Consider the following 18,146-nt stretch of genomic DNA (forward strand, 5'->3'; position numbering starts at 1 on the left):
ATAACATTTACACTAGAGTTAAGCTATTTAATAGATATTAGTTACACAAAAAATATAGCATCCTCGTGCCCACCAGTCATAAACAAAAGAGTATGGACATAACCCGAGGTATCAAAAATAGCACTACAGTTTAACTTTAAAGTTGTTAGTCGAGCAAAAACTATCAAACTAGTACCACCACATATACACAACTTTACCATACTTCAAAGTTTGCCATTGATAATCATGAACATCATTGTTTGGTGCTCAAGTTCACCCATACGTAAAAATAATTTCATCTTTTTGACATCTTCACAGAGAATCATTGTAGCTTTGATATATTCTTGTACAGAGTACAACTCAAATGCGGGAGACTCAAGGATGGAATAAATTTCACTACGAATATCGGATCGGTCACAATTGTCAATCTTATCAATCAAGGCACCCATTCTTTTATCTTGACTTTCAATAAAGTTTTTCATAACTTCTGTCATACCCTTAAGAAATGTCTCACTAGAATCTTCCACAACCCTTTTTCTTTTCTTGCTTTTCTCTTTTTCATTGAAATTAGAAGAGGATCTATTAGCATGTTCACCTTGTTTATGATTTTGTTGGAATCCTGCATGTTCATTTTCAAATGCTCCAGCACATTCTTGTTCAGATGCTCTAGCATCTTCCTTTTCAGATGCTCCAGTAAAACTAGGTCCATCATAAGTATTTTCATTTTCAGCTTCTCCAGTAGCTATATTAGGTCCATCACCAGCATCATCTTCTCCTTCATCATCAACAACAATAGGCCATCCTAAGCTCATGTCATTAGAAATTCCTGAAGCTTGACTCCTTAGAATATCCTCGGCAACATCTAGCGGCCCTTTTGTGAACTCTCCTGTCGCTCTATCCTTGCCAAAAATTTCCTCCCAATCCTCAAACATTGGCCATTTCTTAGTTTTCATGCTTTTTGCTTTTGGATCCATCTAGAAAAAATAAGGAAAGAAACAAAAGTAATGGCATATGCGTCAGTTATAAACTATGATGGGAACTCAGGAAAATTCCTATATGAAGTAACAATATTCTAATAACTTAAGCAAAGTATAAATTACCTTTATAAAGTCATCCCACTGTTTTGGATCGTCAACAATTATGGTTCCATCACTATATTGAAATCCCAGACCACTTCGACTCTTTAATAAACTTATGTTTGAATAACATCTCTTCCACGCTTTTACTTTATTATTAACATGTGGTTCACCTTTCAATTGACTACTAGGATGACATTCATGCAAATAGTGCTCTAATTCCATCAAGTATCCTCGCCTAAAGGTTTCATTATCAGCTCGCCAACCATCAGCACGCAATTTTTTTAAACCATCTAAAAGAGCACTTTCTTCTACTGGAGTCCAGATCCTTCGGGAAGAAGGTGTTGATTTTCTTGATCTTATTGGCAATAGCTTTGAATTTTCTGCCTGTCTATTCATTATATCTGTATAATCTTGTGAAATAAATCATCATAAGTATTAGTTATCTCCACAAAAAGCATAAGTATCTCCAATATTATTTAGCATCACAAAAAGCATATGTATGGAAGTATAGAACTATCAAAAAAGAAACGCTAACTAAATATAAGTAATCTTCACAAAAATTAAAGTAAGTAACTATTTCTTATAATCACAAAAAAACTGAAAGTTGATACACCTTACAATCATACAAAAAACTAAAGAGCAAAATACCCAAACACCACAAAATATAATACAAGCATGGAACGTTTTGAAACGATCAATTGTTTAGACTTGCATTCCACATTGATTGAGCCAACTCATCCCTCCATGTGGTCCACTCCTGAGATGATTCAACAACATTAATGTTGTCATGTTGATACTCCACTTGTTCTTCCATATCAATATTTAAGGGATCCACTTCCATCTCTCTACGAATAAAGTTGTGCATCAAACAACAAGCACTAATGATCCTATTATGAACCTTAAGTGAGTACCACGAAGAGTTTCTAAGAATTCCCCAATGCTCTTTCAAGAGACCAAATGCTCTTTCGATAACATTACGAGCCCTAGCATGCTTCATATTGAAAAGCTCTTCTCGACATCGAGGTGGTGGATTGTCACCTTGCCAATCCCTTAACCAATATCTATACCCTCTGTAAGGTGAAAGAAAACCGTTTCCATTTGTATATCCTCCATCGCACAAATAATAATTTCCTATAATATAAACATAAAATTTTGTTACTTTTACGTAGCATTCTTTTTGTGATACAACTTGAGTGTATAAGCATATGTATGATATACCCTCAGGGATTTTCAAACCATTCGTTCGCACTATAGCATCTCGTAATACACGACCATCGGTAGCTGATCCTTCCCAACCAGGTAATACATAAGTAAAATTAAGATTTTTATCACAAACTCCCAATACATTAGTTGTTATTTCTCCTTTTCTTGTTTTGTATCTTGGTTTGTACTCGAATGGAACTCTAATTTGAATGAAAGTACCATCAAGTGCACCTAGACATCCCTATAAAATCAATTATAGATTATCTCAAACTATTAATTTCTTTTCGTATGATTATATATTTTTTTAGTTTTACATAAATTAATATATGCTCAAAAGAAATTTTACATACCTTAAACCATCTCCATTGATCTTCAACCTCATCTTCAAGCACTGGTTTGAGATTAACAAGTAACAATGGAGATGATACAATTCAAATGAGATATAATTTTAGGAATTCGAACACTCATACGGTACCTAATCACACGCCTATTTCTATGTTGTATTCTTATAGAATAACCATAAATAGTCATTAAAAGAAAAATAAATACAACAAGTTGTTGGCACAATATCTCCTCAAGGATAATAACGCATTCAATATCGGACAATAGTTGATGATCCATAAGAAAACCTAATTTTGCCATTACAAATATGAAAAGAATTAATATACAAAAAATTACAATTAGAAAAAGAAATCTGTGAGTAAAAATTTATAATTTTCAAGTACATAAAGAGAAACAAATGAACCCAACAAATATTTGGAAAGAAGCTAAACTAAGATTTCATCATCAACATAAAGAGAGAAGGGCTAATAAATGGCAGAAGACAATCCACAACTATGATTTGTGGTACTCTTTCATATATTTCAGCTCTTTCGGCACTACATATTGAGTTTTAAAGGCTATGATTTTTCTCAATTATTTGCTAAATAAAATTCAGCAAAACAATTACGTACCATTCATAAAAGAGTTCAGAATTTTACTATTTTGGTAGAGAAGAGGACTGGACCCAAATTATGCAACAAAGAACTTATAAATGATAACAAGAAAGAATAAGAGAAATAGGTTTTGATAGAAGTTTTAACCTTGTGAGAAAAGCAAAATGGATGATAATGTCTTCTTCAATCACTACAACATAGCTTCTGCATTCAAAGAAGAGAAGAAGTTTTCCCCGAGAGCAGAGAAATTTGTAGCGGCGTTGCTTTACCAATGTTGCGTAAAGAATGGGAAAAGTGACGTAGAAAAAAGGTTTGAGGACTTTAGGGCTATTTTGGTGAATTTCGCTATTTCGTCAGGGGATAATAATCGCAGCATTAATTATCCCACCTCCTGAGAGGTATAAGTAATCCCGGTATTAATTTTAATACTGGAATAACTTATACCAGATTTGGTAACCAAACAAGGTATAAGCTGGTATTAAATTTTTATATCAGCGTTATTTTTACTTATACCCCATACCAAACGACCCCTAAAGCTAAGCCGGACTTTCCACCTCTCTATTCTTGTAAACAGCAATTATCTTGTCTGCAGTTTGTAGACTTTTCCTGGCAGAAAGAGCTCATCTAAATTAGTACAAGAAAGTTCCGTTCACCGTTTCCCAGCGGCTTTTCTAGCAGAGGGAGCAGAATCCTCATCATCTGACTCAACATCTCCGTATTCCCACATTCCAAGTCTTTTATCTTTTGCTTCTTTTTGGTATTTTTCCAATTCATCCATAGCCTGTTGTCTATCCTTTGGCTCAAATCTCCTCCTTTTCTCCAACCTAGCAAGTCCTTCCTGATATTTGAACAGCTCATTGTCAGTAAACAAGAATGCTGTAACCCCCGACAAACATAATCCTTGCTACAGACTATTTAGAGGGCTAAAGAAAAGCTCAAACAGGCAAAGAAAGTGATTGAAATGAGGACCATATGTTTCTATTGATAGATCTCCTAGTTTACATCAATTATTATCACAGGAATGGTAGTCAAACATTGAATGCACTGGACATACTTCATAACAAGTCCCAGCAAAAAAACTCTCTGAGGCACCCACAGGTGTAGCAAAGTGCTCAATGAAGTGGGAGGACACCACGAGGTCTTAGGTTCAAATCCTATCAGAGGCAAAAAATACTACATAATTTCTTCCCATCTGCCTATGCCTTAGTGGCCAGAGTTACCCCGTACCTGTTTTGGTGGGAGGTAACGGGTGCCTGGAGGATAGCCGAGGTGCGCGCAAGCTAGCCCAGATACTACCATCGTAAGGAAAAAAAAAAGAAATAACTCTTTGAAACTCAAATCAGTCATCCTTCACAATAATATGGTTCTACCAAAATGAAACTTAATTTTTTGTGAGTTGGTGCTCGGGTAACTTTAATTTTTTGTGAGTTGGTGCTTGAGTGGGGTTCTTTTTGGTTTGGGGGGGTTTGGGGGGTAAACATTACTAATTTAATTCAATAATTTCCAAGGAAGAGGAGGGTTAAGTATTTCAAACCTTTAACAAAGTAGCATTTACACTGACATCAGTTTCTGGATCAACCAAAGTCGCCAAAAAGATTGTCCCGGTTCCTTGACCTTTAACTTTTCCACCTGAAGTGTCTCTTTCCTCTATTATGGCCTTAAATTCTTTAGGGGCACTTAATACAAGCTCACTTAGACGATAAGCAACCTCTTGGCCATAATCATCTTCCAGGCCAGGAACTTTAAGATATGCAAAACTGCACAGCTGAGCAAGACCAGGTGTAGAGGACACAGAAGCATCAAGGAGTCGCAACTGACTGTAAGGAACCACTTCTTGGTTTCCGTAGTCGATGTAGAAAACTTCAAACCTGTCTTGAGAAGACTGTACAGCACCTCGAGGAGCATTTACAATCTACACATATTTTAAAGTACAAAATTAGGAAGAGGAATAAAGTATGACAAGCAAGAGGAATAAGTATGACAAGCAAGAAGAATAAAACATGCAATCACCTCTGTAACTCAGAGAAATAAAGTGATATTTCTAAACCAACAGAGAGAAATAACCCAACCATCATGAATATGTGTGTATATATATACATATATGATCTCTCTCTCTCTCTCTCTCTCTCTCTCTCTCTATATATATATATATATATATATATATATATATATATATATATATAATAAAAAAAATCATGTCAACTGAAGCTTTCATCCACCAGGCATGCTCTCACACTTGACACCACTACGATATAACATGCAATAGATGTCTCTGCTATAGTTTTTGGAGCTTTCCTATGCCATAATATTGCTTTCTATAGACATGTTAGAATATGCAAAGCTAGGTCCTATGAGTAATTTGATTAACAGCTGCTATCTATTCAAATCGAAGCATAACAAAAAGAGATCAGTGACCTATGAACCTTCACGTTGGAAAACTACATGTATCAAAATATAATACAAGAAAGAGGATGGTTGGAATTTCACCATTGCTCGGTTCCATGAATTATCTGCACTGAATTGAGCAAGAACAAGATCTCCTTTCTTTGGATTGAAGGCACCAATTACAGGAGCTTCCTGAAGGTTGAGAGAGGCAAGCTGCCTCTGAAGGGTGGCAACTTTCTGATCTGTGACCGACTGAACATAAAATTTTCCCCCTCCCAAAACTTCAGTGACCGTGACCTGAGAATATAAATGAATAACATTATAGAAGGCCATGTAATCAAAACACAAACTGCATACACCTTCAGCTCAACAGCAGTACCTTATGTCCAAATAATTGAGAAGCACCATACGTAACTACATTACCTTCACCTCTTCTTTTTGACGTCTTTCAGCAACAGCACCATTTGAAACTACCTCTCCCTCGACATAGTTCTCCCATATCTGCACTTGTGCAAGTTAATATTACAAGAATGTGGGACTAATAAGTGTGATATATACTGTCTAAGTCACTTACCTTCAGTTTCTGCCTTTTGGCAGCCTGTTCAGCTTGCATGAGGAGGTGAGCATCCTGCAATCTATCAGCACCAAAGGAAGTTTGCGTTCTAGCCAATCCAGCTTCTAATAGTATCACTGCCACATTGGATCTTGACTCCCATAATGTGCCCAAGAATGTTCCAGTTCTATCAACTTTTTCTACCTCAATCTGAGCGAAGAACATGTAGGAAATGCGAAATAAGAGAAAATTTCAAGGCAACTAGTTATATGATAAGAAAATGGACCTCAGGCCTAACTCAACTCCAAAATTTAGCTCATGAGGTAAGGATTGTCAAGATCACACAAGGAGAACAACTCACACCCTCAACCAATATGGAATACTAATATCCCCCCCCCATCCCCACCCCCACCCCCCAAAAAAAACACCGAGAACTAGATATTTGGAGCATGGATAACATGACATGGAGGTATAACATAGGGTAAACTAAACAGGGATGGGCTTGGTTTTGATACCAAGTTAAGAAAGAGGACCTTAGGCCTAACTGATCCCTAAAAGCTAGCTCATGAAGTGAGAATTACCCAAGAGCATATAAGGAAACACAGCCCATACCCTCACCAATGCGGGATCCTTAACTTTATAAATCTACGAGGAAAAATTACCTCAACGTCCCTTTGCATTATTTTTCGCCTCATTAAAGCAATAGCTTCATTGGAGTAAGGCTCATCACGACCCGGGCATCTCACACCAGACAAGGAGAAAGCAATACTGCAAGTCTCCTTGGGAATGAACAGCTTATATCGATGACCACTTAGGACATACTCCACAACAGCAGGCATCCTCCTGTTGCGCTGCAGGAAAGGCAAGAAATCCTTGGATTTCTTTGCAGAGGCCTGAAGGACATTAAAAAGAAATATTAGATGTTTACCATGGTCACTGCATAAGGAGAGAACCAGATCATATGACAAGGATACTAACCGTTAGTAGGTCTGTTACGTGCATCACTGGAGGCTCCTTGGGCGAATGCATACCCTTTTTCCCAGAAATAGCACGCGATTCAGCAGCCAGAAGGGCATCATAATAGTTTGATCGTTCTTCAAAGTCACGATGTCTAACCACTGTTGCAAAGCCACGGCCAACCAAAAGCTCAGCAACATTCACACCAGCCTGCTGACTGCCTGCAGCAGATGGAGCAGGTGACACATCCTCCCCATCCTTGGACGCAAGGAAAACAGTACCAAAATCCATGATCCTTGAATCTGCACTAGCAGAGGGAACAGGTCCATCTGCCAAGCTGACCTTCCGGGAGTACTCCATTGAAACATGCACCTAAAAGGAACTAAGATAAGTAAATCCTCCCCATTCTGATTCTATCCTAGGAGAATAGGAAAGTGATATTAAAAAATAAAGCCATACCTGTCTTCCAATAAGGCGATTTCTTAAAAATTCCTTTGCTTCCCGAGCATAGGGAGCAGGTTTTTCATCTCGACGAGGATTCCCCAATTTAGGTGTTCTAATACTTGAAAGATTGACTCTTCGCTCAGCTGATGGATCTCCGAATGACAGAGAATCATCAGCTACAATAATGCAATCACCGCTTACAACCTCAACCACCTACAGAAAGCCAAGCAGATACATATGACCTTAAATAGTAGAAAGATAAATGACCATTTACATGACCATCTGATAATATCTACCTTTCCTGCAAAATTTTGGTCATGAATAGCCTTGGAATTTGTTGCTGGGGGTACATAGTTTGTCCAGATCCTCAAGCGAGTCTTCTTAGCTTGCAGCTCTGCATTTTTCAAACGCCTCTTGGCATCATCCTCAAGCATGTTTGCACTCCATTCAACATATTTAGCAAAGCCCTTTGATGAGAGACGAGCAAGGTGTCAACTTTAATTTTGAGAGTGCCTTATAAGTTCTAGAGCCACAAAATTTAATCTTTTTTCTCTTCTAAAGAACAACTAGTAGACAATCAATATTAGTTAAGGAAGTGAAACAGCATAAATGACTCGAACCAAGTCTTTTTATCTTTTCTCAACAAAACCAAGTCTATACAATACCTTGTGCAAAGAGATTCACATGACAATAAGAAAGAAACAGTTAATACATATCATTGCATGAGAATCTCTTCGTCAGTGCCAGGAAGAAACCAAGATATTGAGAAGAATGGTGATTGACACTTCACCATTGTTTAAGGAGTTCATTCCTAATGCTCATGCATTGCGAGATAAAAGTTTCCAATTTCAGAAAGAATATGCGTCAAAATATGGCAGATACTTCAAACTAATGCAAACTTATCTGATCAAGAGGTAGATATGGAATAACGACCTATCTAAAAATGTTAATACTGAAAGATAAAATTGATCAAAATACAGAAAGGAGACTATATATGATGAACACCAAGTCATAATTACGTAGAAATCATCACTCTTACTGTTATAGAACCAACAGAAAACTAGGGATATGTGTCTAAGCAATAAACATGAGATAGCCAAATCTCCTCTTGAGCATATAAAATCAATCAAAATATCATCAAATGGAGAACCAACAAGACAAGGACATCTGAGCTATAACAATCTCCCATTCCTTGGAGAAGAGTTGAATACCAACTGGTGAAAACAAGAAAAAAACCCATTTACAGAAATTCGCTAAAAGCTTGTATTTCCGCGTAGAAGAACAGGTAAAAGCAAATGTATCAGAAGAAAAATGACAGCACCACTGCAGGAGAAAAAAAGGCTGTTGAATCATCATAGTGAAAAGAAGATAGTGCCCAATATTAGTATGCGCACACACACGCACAAAAAAAATTCTTGTAATCTGAGTCTATGACATAGTAAGTGCAATAATGTTTATAACATACATTTTCAACAAGCTCCAATCCCAGGTCCTTTGCCGATTCTCCATCAGGATAATACACTGAGCCAATCAGATTGCTATATTTGTCAACGCCCTCAAGGACAATTCGGACCTGTAAGTTAAACCGTCTTAGAAGAGAGCAACCTTGAATACACAAGCCAAAATTTAACGGTAATAACTTGAATCTCACATCTCTGCTTAATATGCGGGTTTCAGTAAAATGCTTTGCTTCTCTGCCATATGGATCAGGGGCAACTTCTGCTATAGATGCTTTTGAAGCTGCAAGTCTCTGAGCTGATGTCAGTGCACGGGGTTCGCTTGATGATTCTCCATTTGGTTCATCAGAGGTAATATCATTGTTAACAACAGTTTCTGCTGCAACTCTTCTTCCCATTGTTGGTGCCTATTCACAGAAGTAAAAAGTAAACCGAAGAGCTAAATGCATGATAAACCTCATCAAAGGAAAACATAAATTTCTGCTGTATCAACCTGTATTCCCGCAATGAAAACTTGGACAAATTGAAAGTCTGGAAGCAAGTATACTCGTAGTGTACTTCCATCACGAACCTGCTCCACAATTGCTTCCATAGGCTTACCTTTATTTGAAGCCAAAAGACCCATCGCATCTAAGTTACTAGGATCACCCATGGCAGAGGGAGGAAGATTCCTGATCGATGCCTCAGAAGCACCAGGTGCCTGAAACCACCAGTAAGCCAGATTTAAATATACAAGAAAATGGTATCTAGGTGGACTTAACATAAGAATGCGATTCAATGGAAAAAGATAAAATGAAGTATACCTAGAGAGAAGCAAATCAATAACTCATACCAAGCTCCATGAATTCATATTATGAGAAACAAAATGAAATCACAAACAAGCTATGGCAGAGATTCACCAGCCAGAATGACAGGAGCACAAGTGGTGTTCACTCAGAAGGTTACAACTTATGCGGGTCAAGACTCAAGACGGCCACTAAAAATTTGTTTTCATGGCGGCATATTCTACTTAGCAACAATAACAAGTCAGAACATATAAAACAAATATATTCCGGAGGGGAAGACCCCACTATTTCATCAAAGATCCTTAAAAGCTAACACCAAAGCTCAGTATACAGTGGATTAGATTGAGTTACTGATACTGTACAGAGCTAACACGTTGCCCAATTTAAAGTGCAGACAGAAACAGACCACAAAATGGAAGCCATTCTACATACTCCAAATCTCATCATGAAAAAGAAATCCTAAAAAACACATCTGCCTGACTAGAAAAGCAAAAGAGACATAAGACTTATCAAAGAAAAAATGTGTATTATACGTGGTGTCCACCAAGAAAGGAGTAAAGGACAACCTCCGGTGCTCAGCCACCTCACACCCCATCCCCCTCCTCCAAAGAAAAAATAAAGTTTTGCGAGAAACTTTGTGAAGGTAGCAGCATTTGTCCAATGGTTTAACAGAAATCAAAGAGAATGAGAATATAATATGAACAGACCCTGCTCCAACGGCCTAGACCTTGTTGCTTTGCTTGGTCTTCAAGATCAAGCAGGACTTGTAAACTCGAGCTAACTTCACCTTTCTGTTGACCATCCCTAATCTGAATCCACCGAAATTAGTTCGTGCATGAGCTTTAGATCCTAAAATAAAGAAGAAACATTAGAAACGAAAATAAAAGGTAATGCAACCTTGGCCCAGCCTGCAGCAATAACCAGCATGGCAACATTCTTGTCACCGAGAAAAACAGAGCCAAATTCTCGCCCTATAGCTGGCACAGTGTACTCCACTCTGAATGTGACTTCCTGCATATGGAACCGAATGTAATTAGTCTTATGAAAAAAGAAAATAAAAGAAATTAAAGCTAGTATAATAACTGAAAAACACCTTTCCAATACAAAGCTTCCTTAAAAACTCTTTGCTCTCCCATGCAAATGGCTCATCCACCCCACCACGACGGGCCTACAATTGGGAATACAGAATGAGCAATGAAAGCAGAAAACAGTGATAGAAACAAGTATTACAATGAAGATATAGTACAACAAAGAATGAAGAATTCATTATTACCAATCGTGGAGCACCTAGATGCGCTAAATTTATTGTTTTTTCAGGGGGAATTTCAGCCTTGGAGCTCCCAATTATCACCAAAGTGTCTCCAGAGGGAACGGCTTTCACTCTTCCCTTCAACCATCTTATGGTTTCAGCTGGAGCTGCCATTACAACAGCTACACGCCTGCAGCAACACTCATGTGATGAAGCATAACTGTGAGGACATAAAATCTTTTTCTTTTTCTTTCTCTTTTTTGTTTTTGTTATTAAGTCAAAATTGTTGGAAATCATACTGTTGAAACTTGAAACCAAAAAAAGCCTTTTCCCCTTCAACATACATGCACTCACAAAACAAGTAAAAATCATGTGTACTTTTGCAAAGAAAATGCTGAAATGGACGTTACACATTCAAAGAAACATCTTTTCCTTTTGGCACAAAAAGCTCGAACCTTTGCAGGAGGAATACCGAATAAATACTGAAAATTGGTAGAAAAGTGGGATAGAGGAAATAAGAAAAAAGATATTTAGTTATAGATCGCCGCAAAAAATCCTCAAGCAAAATATGTGCGCAATTAGTAAATAGAAAAAGAAAAAAAAAAGACTCAAAGAGGCACTTAGTAGTAGCGATTAATGCATATCCCAAGCCCAAGACATTGTAATAGCAGACAATACTCATTAAGAATTTGCAGATAAATGCAAAATAGTCACATTAAACAAAATCTTAGGGAAACACAGATAAACATATTCAGAAAATCGGATTGCATAGCACACTACAAGCAAACATGAGCATACAGTCTTGCTGTAATTGCCGGGAGGGGCGAAAGCTGACCTATGTTTAGGAGTGGGGTACACTAGCACCCCGATGATCTGCAAGAACTGTGTATATTTATGGTTACATTTCATTAAAAAGTAGCTATATAGACTACTTGACTTACCTCATTCACAATAGAGATAGGAGTGCACATGTTGCAAAAATGTGGCTAATGACTGCCGTATGCGTCCTTCTGGCATCTACGGTGTATTCTGTCTTTGCCAGGGCTTCGGCTCTTCCTTTGTTTTCTCTCAATTTTTTTCTTTATCTTTGCTATTCTCTCTTTGAAGAACAGCCGGGTTCAAGCTATGGAATTAGCCATTGGCGCTTGTGTCGGTAGGCTGCCTACATCACTAACTACGTTCGTGTGGTGCCCTTCCCTGGACCCACTGCATCAACATCGGGCGACCCTTTTTTAGCTATTTTGTTTGTCGGGTCTTCATCTTTTTTCTTTCCTTTTCTCCAATTTTCCTTTTTCTTTGCCTTTGTTGTTCTTTGTTTTTTCCTTTCTTTTTTTCTTTATTCTTCTTTTTCCGTTGACGATAATAGACAAAAATAAAACTCGAAACATTTTAAATCCTTAAATCGAAGCACTATCGCTTAACCAAATCCGAGCTTTCTACAAGTTCGCAAAGCTTCGATTCTCTTTCGGAACTCTAAACTGAGAATAAAATTAAATGTCTATTTCTTTTCTTTATTAGATTTGAATTTAGAAAATTTGAGATTATATATGGTGTTAATTCGCTGTAGAACTTTTTGATGTTTAAATTTTGATGAGAATGATTTATGCGTCAGTATAGAGATAAAACCAATTCTCTGAGTTTTATCCTTTAGAATTTTTGGTTTTCCTGTTCTACATATACATGATATAATTTATTTTGCTTGAATTTGATCTTCTTTTTATTCATAGAATCATAATCATTTGCATAAATGGCATTTTAAAATTAAGATAGGGCACTAGTTATGCGAATATTATGTTCTCATTCTGCTGCTTTTCAATTAATTGTTCAAGATATTGTCGATTAAATCCAGCACTTAAGTTAAGCTAAAAATATGTATACACTTCTTTTAGTTTGTTGATTATGTTTAATTTACGGTAAAATATTCTAAATTACATAATTGTGCCTAGTAACTTCATTAATTTAGTGGTAAGGCGCACGCTTTATTTTGCAATAAACAACAATTTCAGCTTGAGGCTTGGATTTCTAATTGAATAATTATTGAGTTTTATGTATGCCTTTACTTCGCATTATGAATCTTAAAATTGATAACTGTGTGAAGGAAAATATGGATTTAAACTGAATCATCGAATCGGATCTATCCAATACACGCTCTACTCATACTATATAACAATGTGACGTGCACATCAAAAGCAATGTGGCATCTAATGACTTCAAATCCTGGATTCTTCTTTGATTGCCGGACTGGAAAAAGTGATTGCCGGACTGGATTCATCAAAAGTATAGATTCCACTACAGCACAAATACATGCACGCGCGCGCACACACACAAAAAAAAAAAGTGATATTCCATGGAATCTTTAAATCTACAATTATGCAGCAAAAACAACGAATGCATGTATACTAAACAATAAAACGCACATAATAATACAGAGATCTGCAAATGCATGGATTAATATAATTACAAAAAAAAGGGTTAAAAATAAAAGCAGCTCAATTCAATTGATAAGTGCATGCAAAAGCACAGATAATTACGATACCTGAATGATCAAGCTAAATGGATCGATCGACCGGAAGCGGAGAAAGGGAAGAGAAGTTTATCGATCTTATAACAAATGGCTTACAAAATCATGAAAATTCCGATTTTTTTAATGGGAAAAATTCTAATTGAATACTTAGCGAGAGTACAGAGGCGGTGACCGGAGGCTGACGGCGGATCCGATCAGAGAGAATGAATATACACCTCCTTCTAATTGAATACTTAGCGAGAGTATCGTGATGTATGTGTAATGTTTATATCCGAATTGGGGTAGGGGGTAAAAGAGGGGAAATGGGGTGTATAATACACCTCCTTATTTAGTAAAATAACCTTCAATGCCATGGTAGTTTGGCCGGTATTGGCAGTAAAGGTCCAAATTAATACACCTCCATTTTGTTAAAATCACTAAAAAAATTATGGTAATTGAGAAAAATATAATTATTTGTTCCCGCTGTCACAAGAGTTTGTTGTATTTCTGCAAGAGGCTATTTTTACGGTTCGAACTCGTGATCTTCTGGTCACACTGCAACAACTTTACCAGTTACGCTAAAATTCACTTTCGATTTGAGTTAAACACTGAACTGAACGTGAATAAATATTTTCTCGCATTATTTTTAGGTACTAATAAGAAAGGTAAAATTGCACCCCCATTTTTTGGTAAAATTGCTTTAAATACCATAGTAGTTGTTCAGGTAAGGGCAGTAAAGGAATAAAATACATCTCCATTTCGGTTAAATTACTTTAAATGCCAAATAGGCTTTTGTGATTTGGTTGAGCTGAAAAGCTGACTGTACTTGGACTTGATGAGGACGGGTAGATTTGCCGTATTTATACAACAACAACAACCTCCAAATAGACCCCCTTGCTCTTGCTCTTGGGAGACTCGAACTCACAACCTCTCGATTGGAAGTGGGGGTTGCTTACCATCGGAGCATTTATGACGAAAACAAAACACCAGGTAGGAAAACTCAACCAATGAACACATGACATGTCAGAAAGAGCGAGGTACTTTTGCCAAATCAGCAACATAGTATAGGCTGGAGTGTAAATTTGAATTTCACCTCAGCAGACAGCAGTAATTATTTTTACGCGATTTGTGCCTCTGTCTCATCCAAAGAGTAAGTTTTGAAAGCCGCAGTTACTATTTTTTGAAAGAAAAATAATTACTCCTTTAAATTTGTCCGCTTGCGTAAAAATAAGGACTGCAGTCAGATTTGCAGAAAATTTAGTTTCACAAATGTAGTACCTCTATTTCAATTTATGTGAACCATTTTGACTGAGTACGGAGTTAAGAAAAAATAAAGATTTTTGGATTTTTTGTGGTCCTAAACAAGTTAAAAAGGGGCCAGAGTGTTTGTGTAGTTATAAAAGCTTCTCACTAAGGGTAGAATTGTAAATTTAAGTTATATTGTTACCAAATTTAGAAAGAGATCTTTCTTTTTGGAACGGACCAAAAAAAAAATAGGTTCACATAAACTGGAACAACGGGAATGGTACTTACGTAATTATTACCAGCTCAGATCCAATTTATATCTACTTATTGTTTTAACAGTTTAGTACACCTCTTAAAGGAAATATTTTAAAGTAGTTTTAATCACAAAATTATTAAATTAGAATATTATTTAATTTTTTTTACTGTCTATCTTCCTTTTCATCTCGTAGATTTTCAGATTTCCAACCAGCTCATCTATGGTCAGCTCCTGCAAATCCTTTGCTTCAGTAATAGCATTCACTTATCTCTCCCATGAACTGGGCAGGATACTAAGAATCTTCCTCACTAGCTTGTTCCTGGGAATGACTTCACCAAGTGAGTGTAACTCATTTATGATGGAGGTGAATCTTGTGTGCATATCTTGAATAGATTCATCGTTCTTCATCCTAAAGAGTTCATACTCGGTGATGAGCATATCAATCTTAGATTGCTTTACTTGAGTGGTTCCCTCATGTGTTGTTTGCAAAGCTTCTCATATCTCCTTGGCGGTTTCACAAGCATATATCTTATTGTATTCATCAGGTCCTATTCCATACATCAAAATTTTCTTGGCACGAAAATTTTTCTCCACAGCTTTCCTGTCTGCGTCAGTGTATTCTTTTCTAGTCTTTGGCATCGTCAATGGAAGATCTCCGACGTTCTTCGTTGGGATATAAGGACTATCACATATGACATCCCACAACTCATAATCTTCAGTCATGATAAAATCATGCATTCTTGTCTTCCACCACCTATAGTATTGCCCATTGAACCTGGGTGGTCTATACGTAGATTGACCTTCTTCAAAATTTGGTGGAGCAGCCATAAGGATCCTTCCTAGGTATTAGCTTGGTAGGAGGAACCCGCTCTGATACCAATTGATAGTTTATATGAGTCCACTAAATTATAGAGTACCAGGTCCTCTATGAGTTTCCACTAAGGATACTAATAAAACAGTAAGTAAATAAGACGTGGAGTTTTACATGAAAAAATCCCTGCTCAAGGGGATAAAAAACTATGACCTACACTGATAGGATTTCAACTTCACTATGAACAACTTTTAGATTACAATCTATGCAATCTAGGAATTAAACTCGTAATCCCTCATTAACTCATAATACACCTATTACAAGCCACTTTACAATACACCTATTACAAATACTTCAACTCATGACTAACTCTAGTCACGACACAAACACAAAGGGTTTATGGTTTTACAAAAGGGGTTCCTAAGCAATGCTTCTAGCTAAGCAATTTAGGAATTACAATGAAGAACAATTACAAAGTTACAACTCAACTAAGAACAACAAAATACTAGATTTAGGAACTGGTCCGTATTAGCATTAAACTTTGTTCTTGAGGCTCTTGAGAATTAAATTCAGTGTCTCAGAAGGCTTGAATGCTTAAAGTGAATTCTCAAGTGTTCAAGTGATGTTTTGTTGTAATACTCTTGTTAATACACCTTTAATGACATCACTTGAATGATATAAGCACTTGGTTGGTCAAAGGACAAGTGACTGCAGAACTGTGTTGCACTCTGTGCACTATTTCTATGGCAATCACTTTTCAGTTGTACATAGTTAACTTTCATACTGCTGGCAGGGACACACAAGGGATCAGGTCCCTGTGTTGGTTCTCTGTCTTCTATAGTTGCAGCAGTTCACATTAGCTGGAGTCCGTTGATTAGCAATGTATACTAAGTGTGTCAGGTTCCCTATCTGGTTCTTGATGATAAGTTTGTTAGATCATCAAAACATAAGGCTAATACATTGAAAAAACATCATAAAGCATATTGAATTAGATTTGTGCGAATATTGCATTTACGGGAAACAAAAGATAGTTAGTTTTTCAAAGGCAGGACGGACGCCAAAGAAAGAGAAGCTGGAACTAGTGCATACGGATGTGTGGGGACCAGCTCATGTAGATTCTCTAGGAGGCTCACGCTATTATGTCACCTTCATTGATGATTCCACGAGAAAGGTATGGGTTTATTTTCTGAAAAATAAATCTGATGTGTTTGTTACCTTTAAAAGATGGAAAGGTGAAGTTGAAAATCAGACAAGCCTAAAGTTAAAATGTCTAAAGTTTGACAATGGAGGATAGTATGATAGTCAAGAATTTAAAGCATTCTGTTCTGAGAATGGGATCAGAATGATCAAGACAGTTCCTGGAACACCGGAACAAAATGGCGTTGCTGAGATGATTAATAGAATCCTGAATGAATAAGCCAGAAGTATGAGAATACATTCTGGGTTGCTAAAGTATTTTTGGGCGGAGGCTATTAACACGGAAACTTACCTCATAAGCAGGGAACCCTCTATACCGCTGAATTTTAAAATTCCTGAGGAGGTATGGACAGGAAGGAAGTAACTCTCTCACATCTGAAATTTTTTGGTTGTGTTGCTTATGTGCATGTAAACTTTAATGATAGATATAAGCTTGATCCTAAAGCCAAGAAATGTTTCTTTATTGGGTATGGTGATTATAATTTTGGTTATCGATTTTGGGATGATTAGAATAAAAAGATCCTAAGACACATGAATGTCATATTTAATGAATATGTGATGTACAAGGACAAGATTTAAGTAGAACCAACCACCACAACAGACAGACATCTGAAATAATTGAGTTAGAAGAAATCTCAGGAAATGAAGTGGCTAGAGACACTACAACTGGATCTGAAATTGAAGATGCCGAACCAGAAGCTGAATCTAGATCAGAACCAGAACCAGAACCAGAACCAGAACCAGAGATAGAATCAGATGGAGAACCAGATCTGGAGTTAGGACTTGAATCAAATTCGGGATCAGTTAATCCTGAAACTACATTAAGGAGATCTAAAAGAGTCACGAATGCTCCAAATAGGTTAACTCTCTCTATCTCTCTCTCCATTATTTACTTCTGACTGATGCTGGAGAACTAGAGCATTTTGTTGAAGCAATGAATGTGATAAACTCTGATAAGTGGAAGCTAGCCATGAAAAAATGGATGAATTCTCTTCAAAAGAATAAAATATGGATACTTACAGAGTTACCAAAAGGAAAGAAGGCACTGCAAAACATGTGGGTGTACAGGGTCAAGGAAGAGCATGATGGTAAGAAGAGATACAAAGCA

At 36.9% G+C, this 18,146-nt stretch overlaps 3 protein-coding genes across 6 annotated transcripts; all 3 read right to left on the reverse strand.

Annotated features, from left to right (window-relative positions):
• LOC104247143 (uncharacterized) lies at positions 1 to 3,427 on the reverse strand. 2 transcript variants are annotated; one of them, XM_070160092.1, is made up of 3 exons: positions 3,344 to 3,427; positions 1,080 to 1,468; positions 1 to 953 (listed from the first exon to the last, which is right to left on the reverse strand). In XM_070160092.1, exons 2-3 carry the CDS (start codon positions 1,452 to 1,454, stop codon positions 204 to 206), a joined length of 1,125 nt encoding a protein of 374 aa, XP_070016193.1. In that variant the 5' UTR covers positions 1,455 to 1,468; positions 3,344 to 3,427; the 3' UTR covers positions 1 to 203. The 2 variants fall into 2 exon arrangements, with proteins under 2 accessions (XP_070016193.1, XP_070016194.1); XM_070160093.1 differs by having other exon boundaries at positions 1,080 to 1,459; positions 3,344 to 3,426.
• On the reverse strand, positions 1,753 to 3,221 carry LOC104247147 (protein ALP1-like). Its single transcript, XM_070158667.1, has 4 exons — positions 3,215 to 3,221; positions 2,612 to 2,652; positions 2,277 to 2,502; positions 1,753 to 2,189 (listed from the first exon to the last, which is right to left on the reverse strand). The coding sequence occupies exons 1-4, from the start codon at positions 3,219 to 3,221 to the stop codon at positions 1,753 to 1,755; spliced, it is 711 nt and encodes a 236-aa protein (XP_070014768.1).
• A 99-nt stretch (positions 3,428 to 3,526) lies between the features above and the next one.
• LOC104247142 (ribonuclease TUDOR 1-like) lies at positions 3,527 to 13,795 on the reverse strand. Of its 3 annotated transcripts, none has more exons than XM_070160091.1 (17): positions 13,563 to 13,795; positions 11,051 to 11,216; positions 10,871 to 10,945; positions 10,675 to 10,788; positions 10,485 to 10,586; positions 9,486 to 9,692; positions 9,187 to 9,399; positions 9,001 to 9,108; positions 7,832 to 8,002; positions 7,551 to 7,748; positions 7,113 to 7,463; positions 6,797 to 7,027; positions 6,156 to 6,344; positions 6,005 to 6,082; positions 5,684 to 5,878; positions 4,731 to 5,108; positions 3,527 to 4,034 (listed from the first exon to the last, which is right to left on the reverse strand). In XM_070160091.1, the coding sequence occupies exons 2-17, from the start codon at positions 11,198 to 11,200 to the stop codon at positions 3,846 to 3,848; spliced, it is 2,949 nt and encodes a 982-aa protein (XP_070016192.1). In that variant the 5' UTR covers positions 11,201 to 11,216; positions 13,563 to 13,795; the 3' UTR covers positions 3,527 to 3,845. The 3 variants fall into 3 exon arrangements, with proteins under 3 accessions (XP_070016192.1, XP_009801399.1, XP_070016191.1); XM_009803097.2 differs by lacking the exon at positions 13,563 to 13,795 and adding an exon at positions 11,968 to 12,399; XM_070160090.1 differs by lacking the exon at positions 13,563 to 13,795 and adding an exon at positions 11,862 to 11,936.
• Positions 13,796 to 18,146: the final 4,351 nt, after the last annotated feature.

The sequence above is a fragment of the Nicotiana sylvestris genome, chromosome 10 (assembly GCF_000393655.2).
Source record: "Nicotiana sylvestris chromosome 10, ASM39365v2, whole genome shotgun sequence".
Classification (NCBI taxonomy): domain Eukaryota; kingdom Viridiplantae; phylum Streptophyta; class Magnoliopsida; order Solanales; family Solanaceae; genus Nicotiana; species Nicotiana sylvestris.